Source organism: Berghia stephanieae, chromosome 9, assembly GCF_034508935.2.
Source record: "Berghia stephanieae isolate SIO BIC M18660-M18661 chromosome 9, UCSD_Bste_1.3, whole genome shotgun sequence".
Taxonomy (NCBI): domain Eukaryota; kingdom Metazoa; phylum Mollusca; class Gastropoda; order Nudibranchia; family Aeolidiidae; genus Berghia; species Berghia stephanieae.
In genome coordinates, this window is record NC_088368.1 from 22998675 (window position 1) to 23012762 (window position 14088).

General features: G+C 35.0%; 1 protein-coding gene across 2 annotated transcripts in view; it reads left to right on the plus strand.

The window, feature by feature from the left end:
• Positions 1 to 14088, plus strand: part of LOC144979884 (uncharacterized) — a 121605-nt gene that overhangs the window by 57887 nt on the left and 49630 nt on the right. For both annotated transcript variants that reach the window (XM_078927124.1, XM_078927125.1), the window contains one exon: positions 12560 to 12723. In XM_078927124.1, the coding sequence (XP_078783250.1) occupies positions 12560 to 12723 (164 nt within the window). The remainder of the gene's footprint in view (positions 1 to 12559; positions 12724 to 14088) is intronic.

Genomic DNA, 14088 nt, shown 5'->3' on the forward strand with positions numbered 1-14088 from the left:
TGTATTTCTTTCCTCAAAATATTTTTCGCTGTGGTGTTGTCTGATGATGGTGGAATGTAGACGTTGATGATGATGACATGAGTATATTCCCGGGGTAGATAATATGGTCGTGACGAAACAGTAATAAATTCAATATCATCGTCACAATACATTTTCTTTATCTGACAGTTATTGGGGTGGCACCATTTGTTGTTAATATATGTGCACACCCCACCCCCAGTTCGTTTATTTACATTAGTCCGATCTCCTCGAAATAGTGAATATTGTTCAATATTAAAACATGATGATGGTATGTGAGGAGATAGCCAAGTCTCTGTTAACGCTATTATGGAGGCTTGACGAAAGTCACTATTAAAACGACACAGTGAAAACAGTTCATCAATTTTGTTTTTCAGTGATCTTACATTACCTGTCACTACACAGGGTAATAATGGACGAAAAGGCCGTCTGTTAAATTTTGTTTTTATTCCTCCTTTTCTCCCCCTCTTTCTTACTTTAATAAATGATGTGTCAATAGTGGCCTTCGTAAAGTTATGGCCTGACACTGACCACAAATTGACGTCAAAATGTCAGTCTTTTGCCACAAAAGAAAACAAATCGTAGTTGTATTCAATAGTTCAACCAATGAAATAACTTGTTCCCATGAACACTACTAACGACAACTCACTAGGCGGTGCAAAAACAAAACGACATCAAAATGCCAGTCCTTTTGGATTTCAGTGTCAGCATATTATAATATAACGATGGCTACGCTATAATGCGGTCTTGTGGTATGACACTCGCTTTCGGATTGGAAGGTCCTGAGTTCGAGCCTCGCGCTCGGCGCATAGTTGAGTCCCTGGATAAGGCTATTTAATCACATTCTCTCACCGTACTCAGGTGTAAAATGAGTACCTGGCCGTTAACGGCGTTGTCTCTGTCCAAAAAAAAAATGTAATATCGCCTAACAGGCGTCATGTCTCGTCCTACATGTTAAGTGTTGCTGTTGGTCAGGAACCCCATGTAAAGCACTATGAGCACATTAAGTGGATACTGCTTTATATAAAAGGTCAAATAAGCTCAATTACTCGTATCACCTGCACTCTTCCACATGACTCGGTTTTTAGAGGTCTTCTTTATCCGGGCCCAGGTTTGTCCGGCTGCCTTCAACTCGGTCCGGATGCTTCGTCGCCATGTTTGCTTTGGTCGACCGACCCTCCTCTTTTCTTGCGGGTTCCAGTTCAAACCCTCCCTGGTGATGTTGCTTGCAGGCTTCCTAAGTCTAAGTGTATGGCCAATCCAGCCCCATTTCCTTTTCTTTTTCTCCGTTTAAAAGGTGACTGGTTCAGTTTTTGGAGCCGCCGATCTCAATAATTTGTGACGATGTCCGGGCCGCCTGATATTTAGGATATTTCTGAGGCACCTGTTTATGGATGCTTGAATATTATTTGTGGTGGTTTTAGTCACTCGTCCTGTCTCCGAACCGTATAAAAGAACCGATTTTACATTTGTATTGAATATCCGGATTTTGTTTTTCAATGTATGAGCTTTTGAATTCCATATTGGTCGAAGTGTGTTAAAGGCAATTCGTGCTTTATTTATCCGGCTTATAACCCTCTCATTACCACCTACAACAAAATCGTAAATTTGTTTTTCACACGATATGCATTTTTTTACTATTCAGAGTATTTTGTACACCACAATAATCTTTGTACAATGAATAGGAACATAAAGTTGCTTTGAAGAGAGATTGTTTTGAGTTTAAAAAATCGATTTTTCTGCTTGGTAAGCCTGCCATTTGGGGAAAATACTGATGGCATTTCAGAAAAAAAAATCCTGAAAATAATTGATTAGGAGAGAGAGAGAGAGAGAGAGAGAGAGAGAGAGAGAGAGAGAGAGAGAGAGAGAGAGAGAGAGAGAGAGAGAGAGAGAGAGAGAGAGAGAGAGTTGAGCCATTGCACTCCTTCATGAAAAGTACAAGGGTTCGTACATACTTTCACTTTTTTCCCATTTGGCAAGATTATCATTAACCCCGAATTTGTTCACTTTTAGCGACAAGGGTGATTCCTGTTGACATCAAATTTTTATGATGGATTGTCTATAATTTATATCTTCTTCTTGGAATGTCTAGGCGTCGCCATCTTGACTAAGTCGCGGGAAAGGCGTAATTTAAAAAAAAATTGGATTTAAATGGATTAATATAATTTTAGTGATCCTTTCTGGCTAAAATTACTAAATAATAATTTAATAATAATAATAATAATAATAATAATAATAATAATAATAATAATAATAATAATAATAGTAATAATAATAATAATAATAGTAATAATAATAGTAATAATAATAGTAATAATAATAATAGTAATAATAATAATAATAATAATAATAATAATAATAATAATAATAATAATAATAATAATAATAATAATAATAATAATAATGATAATAATAATAATAATAATGATAATAATAGTAATAATAGTAATATTAATATTAATGATAATAATGATAATGATAATGATAATAATATTAATGATAATAATAATAATAATAATAATAATAATAATAATAATAATAATAATAATAATAATAATAATAATAATAATAATAATAATAATAATAATGCATTGCATAAAGAAACAACCTTGGATTTCGGTAAGTTCATTCTCCCTTATCCGCAGGTTTAAATTCAGGTTTTAAAAAACCCCAACAAAATATTGACACGAAATTCTATCTGTAAAATTACCCCCTTCCCTGCGGAATCGTGAGTTGCTTTCACGCAGACATTTCATAAACGAAATCGTCTAAAATCAGCATTATGTCGGGATGACTGGACCGACGTGTGCATATATGGAGGTCTGACATCTGAACCCACTTATGGGCCTAGTTTAACATGGTTGTAATCAGTGGCGGTTCTAGCCTATTTACAGTGGTGGGGCAAAGATGATTCGGTCATAAATATATATATATATATAATTTTTTATTTTATTTTATTATTTTATTTATTTTTTAATTAATTTTTTTTAATTATTATTTTTTTCACCTTTAAAAAATAATATTTCAACCACAAATAATCACATTCACAATGAAATGACAATACAAGTAGATTTTAATTATTCCAAACGTAATCAAAACTGAATCACGAAAGAGAATACCACTAAAAAATAAAGCGACGAGACGTAATGCGACAACACCTTGACAATACAAGTCCATTTCGTTCACTCGAAAAAATTAAAGATTTGCTTTAATCCCTCAACGGCGAGATTAATATTTCTGTTACATTATTGGTTTTAATAATAATAATAATAATAATAATAATAATAATAATAATACTTTATTGCATCCCAAAAAGGAAATTTTTTGTACAGACGTGTTATAATTTACACATAAGATAAAAATACAATGGAAATAGGATGTATATATATAATTTCAGTAGTATGTAGTAACCTTAAAGTTTTAATCGAGAAGCAACAACAGCGATATGACTCGAGTTTCATTCAGAGCTCAAATTGCATTTCACTGCTGTCTTGATGATTAGAGTGATTGTGCCGGTGGTGGTAGTGGTTGGAATAGTGGTAGCGGTGGTGGTGGTGGTGGAGGAGGATGTAATTATGGTAGTGGTTTTGGTGGTGCTGTTGGTTAGAATGATAGTTGTGGAGACGATGACGGAAATGTTATGATGATGTTGATATTGTTTTTATTGCTATTGTAGTATTTGTTGTTAATATTGTTGTTGTTGTTAATGATGAAGATGATGATGATGATGATGATGATGATGATGATGATGATGATGATAATGATGATTATGATGACAACGACGATGTCGTCGACAATGATGGTTACCATACGATATTACAAAGTTTATTCAATCTTAGGCTTTCGACAATAAATCATACAATTTGATGACCACATGAAAGTGGGAAAAAATGGTAAATGGAACCAAACAATAAACTGATACCATTAATAACCACACAAAAATACAACAATAGTAATACCACCAATACGTACAATAATAATAATAATAATAATAATAATAATAATAATAATAATAATAATAATAATAATAATAATAATAATAATAATATAATAATAATAATAATAATAATAATAATAAAAATAATAATAACAATAATGATGATGATGATGATGATGATGATGATGATAATAATAATAATAATAATAATAACAATAATAATATTACCATCATCATTACTACCACCACCATCATTACTACTACCACCACCGCTACCACTATCACTACCACCATCACCATCCTTATTACGTTTCCAATCATTTTTTCTCGTTTAAAAAAAAATTGATATCTATCAAAAAAGTCGAAATTCCGGTCATTTTTTTAAAGGGTAGTTAAAATATCTACGATTTTATTAGCCCTGAAAACTACGATTTTTATTTTCCTATTTCAAGTAGGCAGCTCTGCTATGACAAGTACTCGTATCAGTATCAGTTCCATAGTCAAAATAAGACAAACAAAAACAACGTTTATTTAATCTTAGGCTTTCGCCAATACTTCATACAATACAATTAAGACAAAATAATGTTACGAATTTCTCCTCATGCATTCGTTAGACTATAACAATAACGACCGTGTTATCTTTACTCCTTACCCAACCAACCCCTAGCTTCCCGCCTCTTCATCGCGAACTATCTTATATATGTATTAGCTTCAGGACGGGCAAGTACGGAATCTGCCCACCCTTCCGTATTTCCTCTATAAGTCAGTTAGAATTCAACTCTCTCCTTTCTCAGAAGAGTATTTCTCGTATACTAATTCAAATGTTGAGCAAACCAAAATGGTGGTTGTATTTTATATATTTATTTAGTCGTGACTTTTGAATAAAAGTGTTTTGTTTTATTATACGGAATACAATAGAAAATTACATTGTTTTGCAAAATTATTTTGTCTGGCAATAAAAATACAGCGGTAATTAATTTAAGAATTAAAAAAAAAAGAACTAACAAATTAATTTGTTAAAAACAAAACAAAAAACAAAAACAAAAAACAACAACAAAAAAAAAAACAAATAAGAAAACAATTTAAATAAATGAGTTTTGAGAAGCACTAAAGAAAACGAGAGAAAAAAAAAGAAAAGTTTAAATGGATAAACAAATATATAAAAACAACACAAATCAATACTAAATTGATATAAAATTAGTAAATTAATAAATTTAATTCAATACTGGAACATTCCCAAAGTCATTACATCAATGGTACCAGCAACAAGTAAGGCAATAAATAAGAAAAAGTTCGTTTGCCAAAATCTCTATTTAGTTTTCACTGGTTAATAAGGTGGGCTCATTTGAATTAGCCCGACCTAGTACTAGAGAGGCCAGACAGCAAAAATCGGAGTTAGTTCACCGTCAAGCGACGAGACGATGAGATGACGATGTGGGCGGAGTGGAGTGGTTGGGGGAGGGGGGGGGGGGTGATAAAAAAAGAACAGGAGCGTATCCTGGTTTATGCATTAAGGGATGCATGGTGATTCGCAATCTATCAAAAATACACACAAATTGATTTCAGTACGAAGTATAAAGTTTAAGTAGTAACTTTTGAAATTATCTAATTTAAATTTGATTATTTCAGACCTGGTAATACAGCATATAACTTGAAAAAACAGGCTGGTATTTGCCCACCCTGCCCATTATTACCAGCCGTCCCTGGTTGTAATGGAGAAGATTTTGAGATTTCCATTACAACAATGAGCGCATTGGGTTATCAGACCTGCAAATAAGTGAACGTCGGGTGGACATATATGAATTTTGAATCAAAATTGGTAAGAAATAAACGATCTGTGAGGGTTTTTTATTTTTTAATTTACAGTGAATTGAAATAAATTGCATTTATTACCCACCTTAACGAATATAAATATTATTTGAAACATGACGTCGTTAACAAAGCGTTGCATCTTTTATACGAGTCATTTCTACTAACCTTTAATTTACTATACAACGAATATCAATTAGCCCCAAGTTGTATCTGGGTGGGGTTCCCTACCTCCACAGTGGGCAGGGAGGTAATTACCGTGTCTTCTATCCCCTTATATCTGTTTTCCAACATGCTTTCTGTCTTTGTCTTGGTATGAGATTGCTTGGTTTTGTCCCGACCCTGGCCGGAGTCCTCGGCTGGAGGGAAACAGTCAAATGCATAGTTATTGTTTTGGGAGATGATATTTTTTTCCTTGTAAATCATATCCTCTGTTAAGTATTATTATATTTGTTATTTTTAATGTATAATGAAATGTAAGCATTTGAGTGTATTCCTCTTTGTTGGATCTTGTGCTTGTGCCTGGGTGAGACTTATTGGTGATATCAGACTAAGTACATTGATGGTATGCTCTTGGAATCTACATCTGATCCCTATTTGTTCCCAATTCTCCTTTGTCTTACTCTCTCTTGGGTGCTTTAATTGTAATTCTAGAACTTTTGACAATGCCATTTTCTTCCTTTATACTGGCGCTGATATAACCTAAATGTGTTGCAAGCGCTGTAAAACCCTTAAAAACAGAAACAAAAACAAACCCAAGTTGTATATCATGTGTGGCTATGAGTTTCATTTTCAGAACCTATTTGGATTCAATAGTCTGATGTCACGTCGCCCAGCAACGGCGGCCATCGAGGTTCTAAACAAAGAAAATCGGTATTTTTTTCTTCATGCTGGCTAGAACTTTTCTTATGTCTTGTGATCAGAATATATAAAATTCATAACAAGATCATATTTATAATGTTTTTCTCCTCTGGATACACTTTTATGCTCGTCGGGGAAATATTTCATAAGGGCGTCCGCCATTGTTCCTATAGTTTAGAGTCAGTTGTTAAGTTACTCTGCGTCATTACGAGGGAAGTGAGGTTACAACTGTTGAAGCGTATTCGTCCCAACATAATTTCGTTTTGAGACATTCGGTAAAATATAGCGATATATAAATATATTAAAGTAGGCGTTCAATGTGGTCTAGAAATACTCATAGCCCCCACAAACCCGAATTTGCTAAAACAGGGATAACGCCTAATGATATATCACTGATCACATTGATAATAAGAAACAAAAGTGTGATGTCAAAAACTGGTTCTTATTGGAAGAGTAAACCCACTGTTCCAAAGGTTTTGATACATATCTTGTGTAATTGATCTTCTGGTTTCTGGAACTCGCTTCCTTTGTCAGTAAAATACTAAGAATAAAGAGAAGAGCAGCTAGACCTACCCATATCAAGCTTTAAAAAAACGACAGAGGACCTCGGGTGATTGGTATGGGCAGGTCTAGCGGCTCTTATCTTTATTCTTATCATTTTGTTACTGCCCGACGTCTTTATCCGGAAGACGGCAGAGGACGGCAGTACCGGTCGTCGGAGTCGGTCTCCGGTGTCGGTTATCACTAAGACTTTTGATGTTAGAATCAACATGGTAAGGGCAAATAGTTCAAAATTTATGCGACTTTGAACTTTGGACTTTTTTGGTCGCACTTAAAATGGGCCAAAATCCCATTTTGAAATGCTGCTGACATTATAAGTTATAATCCCAAACAACTCAAATTTCTTGAACTTGAACTTACACTACACATAATACTGAAAAATCACCTATCTAATCGTGTTTCAAAACTGTGACTGTATAAAAAAAGTTTTAAAATATTGCATTAAACTATTATAAATTTAGATTCGCGTAATGTTCTAATATGACCTATAAACTGAAAATTTTACAATAAAAAATCACAAAGTCCAAAATAAAGCCAGACATACTTCAATAAGACATCAAATAAAAGCCAAAAGAAAGGACTATTGAATAGATCACAGATAGAGTTCTTATGGAGGATTTCGAATATGGAGCGTTCGACTCGTCAACAACACGAATTACACCAAACAAGGGATCCAACTCAAATTTTGACCAGAAAAAAACAAAACAAAGCCCAAACAAAAGAGAAAACGGGCTTTTATTTGTTACAACTTTAAAGGCTAAAGAACAAGAAAAGAATTTCTTGGATTTAATTTATTTTAAATGATTTATAAAAAACTTAACTTCCGTAAACACAATTTAGTTTTACCCATAGTGGGCGGGGGGGGGGGGGGGGGGGGGGGGGGTACATACTGTGTCTTCTATCCCCTTATATCTGTTTTCCAACATGCTTTCTGTCTTTGTCTTGGAATGAGATTTCTTGGTTTTGTCCTGGCCCTGGCCGGAGTCCTAGCTGGGAGGGAAACAGTCAAATGCATAGTTATTGTTTTGGGAGATGATATTTTTTTCCTTGTAAATCATCTTTCTGTTATGTATTATCATATTTGTTATTTTGAATTTATAATGTAGCATTTGAGTCTATTCCTCTTTGTTGGATCTTGTGCTTGTGCCTGGGTGAGACTTATTGGTGATATCAGACTAAGTACATTGATGGTATGCTCTTGGAATCTACATCTGATCCCTATTTGTTCCCAGTTCCCCTTTGTCTTACTTTCTCTTGGATGCTTTAATTGTAATTCTATAACTTTTTACTATCCAATTTTCTTCCTTTTTACTGGCGCTGATATAACCTAAATGTGTTGCAAGCGCCGTAAAACCCTTAAAAACAAAAACAAAAACAATTTAGTTTTATCACCCTTCTTACATGTGTATAATTGATTCCAAGTTGGGATTGGTATAAGTTTTAACACTGTCCGTCCAAGAACAGATGCAACGACATCGATTTGGTTTTCAACATAGTAATCAAAATTTATTACATTTTTTCTCTGATATCTTACGTGTTGTCGTGTATTTGTGTCCGATTTAACCCTCTCCTTACCGACCACAGGAAAATCGTCACATTCGTTAGGATGAAATAATTTTCTCATTCTAGTTTGTTCTTTATATCACAAAAGTTTTTGTTATAGCTACGAAAAACTTGACAGTGTGCTTGTTGTAGAGCTCATTTTGTTGAGGAATATTATGTATAGAATGTAATGTGTCGTGTTGCTTTTCTGTTTGAGTAAGAAAAATCTATTTTTGTGTTGAGTTGGCCTGATGGTGCAGCGACAATTCTGGAAATGGTTGGTGAAGAGGGGGTTAAAGTTCCACGTGACCCCCATCATTTTAAATGACAAGCCGCAAGCGTCTCTACAGTTCGTCCCACGTCTTTTGTAGCATTAGTAATTTTGGTGAGTTCGGACGACACTGGATAACTTCCTCTGTTTTTTTTTTATTCCCCCAATGTCGAACATTGTGATTGTGTACATACCCGGACACGTAAAAGTTTGCTTCATCTGAGGAGACAAATGTTTTCGGTGAGTTGTCTGTCAATGTCAGACAAAGCCAGAATAATTTACGATTTATGTCAAAATTGCCCTTTTCTTCTGATGACGTCATAACTCAGCTATCAAAGAGCGCACAGTGTTAAACCTTATATATTAATCAAAACTTTGAATACATTTTGCACATATGGCAAAAAAAACGAATGATGACATCTTACATACTTCTTGAGTTATTCAACCCTGAAATGTGTCAATAATAACAAAACAAGACAACACACTGAATATTCTAGCAACACTATAGATCGATTAAAATGTCCGTGGTCTCGACAATTAATCTCAAACCTGGGACTTTGCGATATTTTTAAGGACCAGTTTTTTCGAGGTCTCAGGTTTGAGTGTTTGATGAGATAATAAGGGTCATTTTAATGTACCGTGGCTATTTGGATTTTTGAGTTTTCTGGCCAACTTTTTAAATACATGTTTTTTATTCAATGCACGGCAAAAACCGGTTGTTAGTTCATTGAAAGGGTTTCACAAAGTTATTACAACTGTAGGTTTATAGAGACGATTTCAAACCCAAGTACTTGGATGGGGTCTTTTATTGATCTCCAATGGTGCCCAGGGAGGTCACTTGCTGTTGACTGGGTGGGGTTCCTGACGTCCCATAGTGGGCAGGGAGGTACAATCTGTGTCTTCTATCCCCCTATGTCTGTTTTCCAACTTGCTTTCTGTCTTTGTCTTGGAATTAGATTACTTGGTTTTGTCCTGGCCCTGGTCGGATATCCTGGTTGAGAGGGAGACAGTCCAATGTCTAGTAGGTTTTGGGGGATGATATTTTTTTCCTTGTAAATAATCTCTCTGTTATGCACCGTATTATGTTTTTGTATATATATATATATATGATTTGTAATCATTTGAGTATATTCCTCTTAGTCGGGACCTGTGCTTGAATTCGGATGAGACTCAAACTAAGTACTTTGATAGTGTGCTCTTGGAATCTACATCTGTTTCCTATTTGAACCAATTCCCCTTTTGTCTTCCCTATTCTTGCGTGCTTTAATTGTAATTCTAGAACTTTTTACTTTCCCATTTTCTTCCTTTTTACTGGCGCTGATATGACCTTAATGTGTTGCAAGCGCCGTAAAATCCTTAAAAACATAAAAACAACAACTTGCTGTTGTGTAGTCTAACTCCTTCAGGTTCCATTCTATCTTTGTCTTGGAATGAAATTACTTGGTTTTGCCCTGGCCCTGACCGGAGTCCTTGAGAGGGAAACCTTCGAATGTACAGTTGTAATTTTGGGAGATATCTTTTCCTTGTAAATCATCTCTCTTTTATGCTCTGTTGCTTTTTATTTTTTGATCATATTATTTTTAAGCATTTGAATGTATTTTTCTTAGTGGGATCTTCTGCTTGTGTCTGGATGGTTCTTTTAGTGATAAGGAATTTACTTCTGTTCCCAGCCTTTGTCTTACTTTTCCTCGTGTGCTTTTATTTGTTAATCCAAATTTTTTAATGAATATTTAATTTTCTTCCTTTTCATTGTCTTTGATATGAATTAAACGCAAGCAACGTAAAACAAGCAGAAAACCCATTTTCACCTCCTCCTTATCTACCTCCACTTCCATAGTGGGCAGGGATGTACATACTGTGCCTTCTATCCCCCTATGTCTGTTTTCCAACTTGCTTTCTGTCATTGTCTCGGAATGAAATTTCTTGGTTTTGTCCTGATCCTGGTCGGATACTTAGAGGGAAATAGTCAAATGCATAGTTAGTTTTGGGAGATAATATTTTTTTTCCTTATAAAGCATCTCTCTGTTATGAACTTTATTATTTCTTGTATACATATTATATATGATTTGTAAACATTTGAGTGTTTTCCTCTTAGACGGGACCTGTGCTTGTGTCTGGATGAGACTTTTAGGTGATCTCAAACTAAGTACACTGATAGTGTGCTCTTAGAATCTACATATATTTCCTATTTGAACCAGTTCCCCTTTTGTCTTCCCTTTTCTTGGGCACTTTAATTGTTATTCTAGAACTTTTTACTATCCGATTTTCTTCCTTTTTACTGGCGCTGATATAACCAACATGTGTTGCATGCGCCGTAATAACCTTAAAAACAAAACAATACCTCCACTTCTACATCCTCGCCCTCCTTTACCTTCTTCTTCTTCTTCTTCTTCTTCTTCTTCTTCTTCTTCTTCTTCTTCTTCTTCTTCTTCTTCTTCTTCTTCTTCTTCTTCTTCTTCTTCTTCTTCTTCTTCTTTTTCTTCTTCTTCTTCTTCTTCTTCTTCTTCTTCTTCTTCTTCTTCTTCTTTCTTCTTCTTCTTCTTCTTCTTCTTCTTCTTCTTCTTCTTCTTTCTTCTTCTTCTTCTTCTTCTTCTTCTTCTTCTTCTTCTTCTTCTTCTTCTTCTTCTTCTTCTTCTCTTCTTCTTCTTCTTCTTCTTCTTCTTCTTCTTCTTCTTCTTCTTCTTCTTCTTCTTCTTCTTCTTCTTCTTCTTCTTCTTCTTCTTCTTCTTCTTCTTCTTCTTCTTCTTCTTCTTCTTCTTCTTCTTCTTCTTCTTCTTCTTCTTCTTCTTCTTCTTCTTCTTCTTCTTCTTCTTCTTCTTCTTCTTCTTCTTTTTCTTCTGGTGACAAGAAGTGAATAAAAGGAGAAAAAGCTTGAACGGATGCGTTGAAGTTTCATTTATTTTTACTGCACAAACCCCATTTTTGAGAACAATTGTGACGGAAAACTATCATTGATAGTCTAGCTTACATTCTGGAGAGTGGGGAAACTGCGCCTTTTTGTTTTGCCATACATCAAGCTATCACCGACAGTACATTTAATTGGGGAGGGGGGGGGGGGGGGCTGTAATCTTTTTAAAAGGGGTGAAATTCCTCCTGTAACTCCAAAATCGCCGATTCCCGCGGATCCGAGGAAAACTATCAACACGGATTCATCGTGTTTTGTGGACGGAGGGGAAAGCCGTAACGTCCACATCATCTATCTTTTGTGAAATATATATTGAAGCTTCTATTCCAATTTATTTTTGTTGGTTTTTTAATTTTTTAAAGCTTCAAACAGCAACATTAAAAAGAAAAACACGAAATTTACGTCACTCAGCTCTTTGTTTTTGTTTTTAGAGAGTCATATTGGTGATTAGATCTCACTAAATGATATCAATCTCACTATAAACGTTCAAGGTTACACATAGTTTTGTGTGTTGGTACATTATATCCGGCTGTCGGGTGCTGTGAGTATTTTACCTAAACATATAGCATCAATTCTGACTGATAGACAGAATGGGTATGTATTATACTTTGAAGTAATTCCTTTTTTTCTCTCTCTCTTCTTATGCCATTCTCAGAGACAAGGAAGAAGAGCTCGGGACTCTGTGTTCAGAAAAAGACTGCCTGGCACGAAATTTGCAAAATGAGAAAGAGGAGTCGATATGCCTTAGTGAGAGGATTGACGGTCTGGAGTCGGACAACAAAGAAATTTGTAGATTGTTGCAGCTGAAAATAAAAAACTGTAAGTTACGGCGTGAGGCGACGTAAAAAAAATTGAGCTTTATATATATAAAAAACAATATTTAAAAATTGAGCTTTTATATAGAGCAATATCCACTAAACGTGCTCAAAGCGCTTTACAAGGGGTCCCTGGCCAACAGCAACACATAACATGTAGGAAGAGACATGACGCCTGTTGGGCAATATTACAATTTTTCGGACAAAGACAACGCTGTTAAAGGCCAGGTAGTTATTTTACACCCGAGTACGGTGAGAGAATGTGAGTAAAGAGCCTTTTTCCAAGGACTCAACTATGCGCCGAGCGCGAGGCTCGAACCCAGGACCTTCCGATCCGAAAGCGAGTGTCATACCACAAGACCACATAGGTGCACTGACGTACTCATAATGTCAGTGACTAAACGTATTAGGAATATTTGAAGTTTGTAAATGTGTGTGTTTTGTTCTTTCAACACGCAGAGCGTATTTTGAGGCGTCTGGCATAGGACCCAGCAGTTGCCAATAATCTTTTTAAAACAATATCAAGAAAACTGGAGCTAGAACAACACTAACGGAGTTAATAGAGATGACTGTCTCTGAGGAATCTTAAATCAACCAACATTCGATTGGAAAACACAAAACAAAACAAAACAAACAACTTGATATTTTTATATCGCGCAATAACCACTAAACGTGCTCAAAGCGCTTTATGTAGTACGTGACATGACGCCTGTTAGGCGATATTACATTTTTTTCGGACAGAGATAACGCTTTTAACGGCCAGGTACTCATTTTACACTGAGTACGGTGAGAGAATGTGAGTAAAGAAGAGCCTTTTCCAAGGACTCATCTATGCGCCGAGCGAAACTCGAACCCAGGACCTTCCCATCCGAAAGCGAGTGTCATACCACGAGACCACATAGCCGCACGAATAGACAAAATGATATAGATTTCCTTTTTCTTGTTAATTGTGTCTTTTGGGTTTGCTGCAAAGTTTTGGCACTGACGATAGAAGCGAAGCGGCTACTGGATTTTTAATTTTCACAAAACGGATTCTCCAAATGTTAAAGAAGTGCAAAATGTCATTTTGCTAAATGAAAAAAAAAAGAAAAACAAACAAAACAAAAAAAAAAAAAAAACCCGGACAGTTAATCTGCTGAACGGAGATTATGTTCAGACCGAAAATAAAACAAAGTTAGACAATATAATGTATCTGTGAATTTGCAAAGAAAGACTAGTGTCACATGTCATCGGTCGAGTGGAGGAAAATATCATTAAAAAAGGAAAATGACTTCAATGAAAGATTTTGAAAAAATATTGTATATAATAAAACATGTTATTCTTTAAAATCACATATTAGAAAACTAGTTTTCCTGCGATGAGTGTTTAA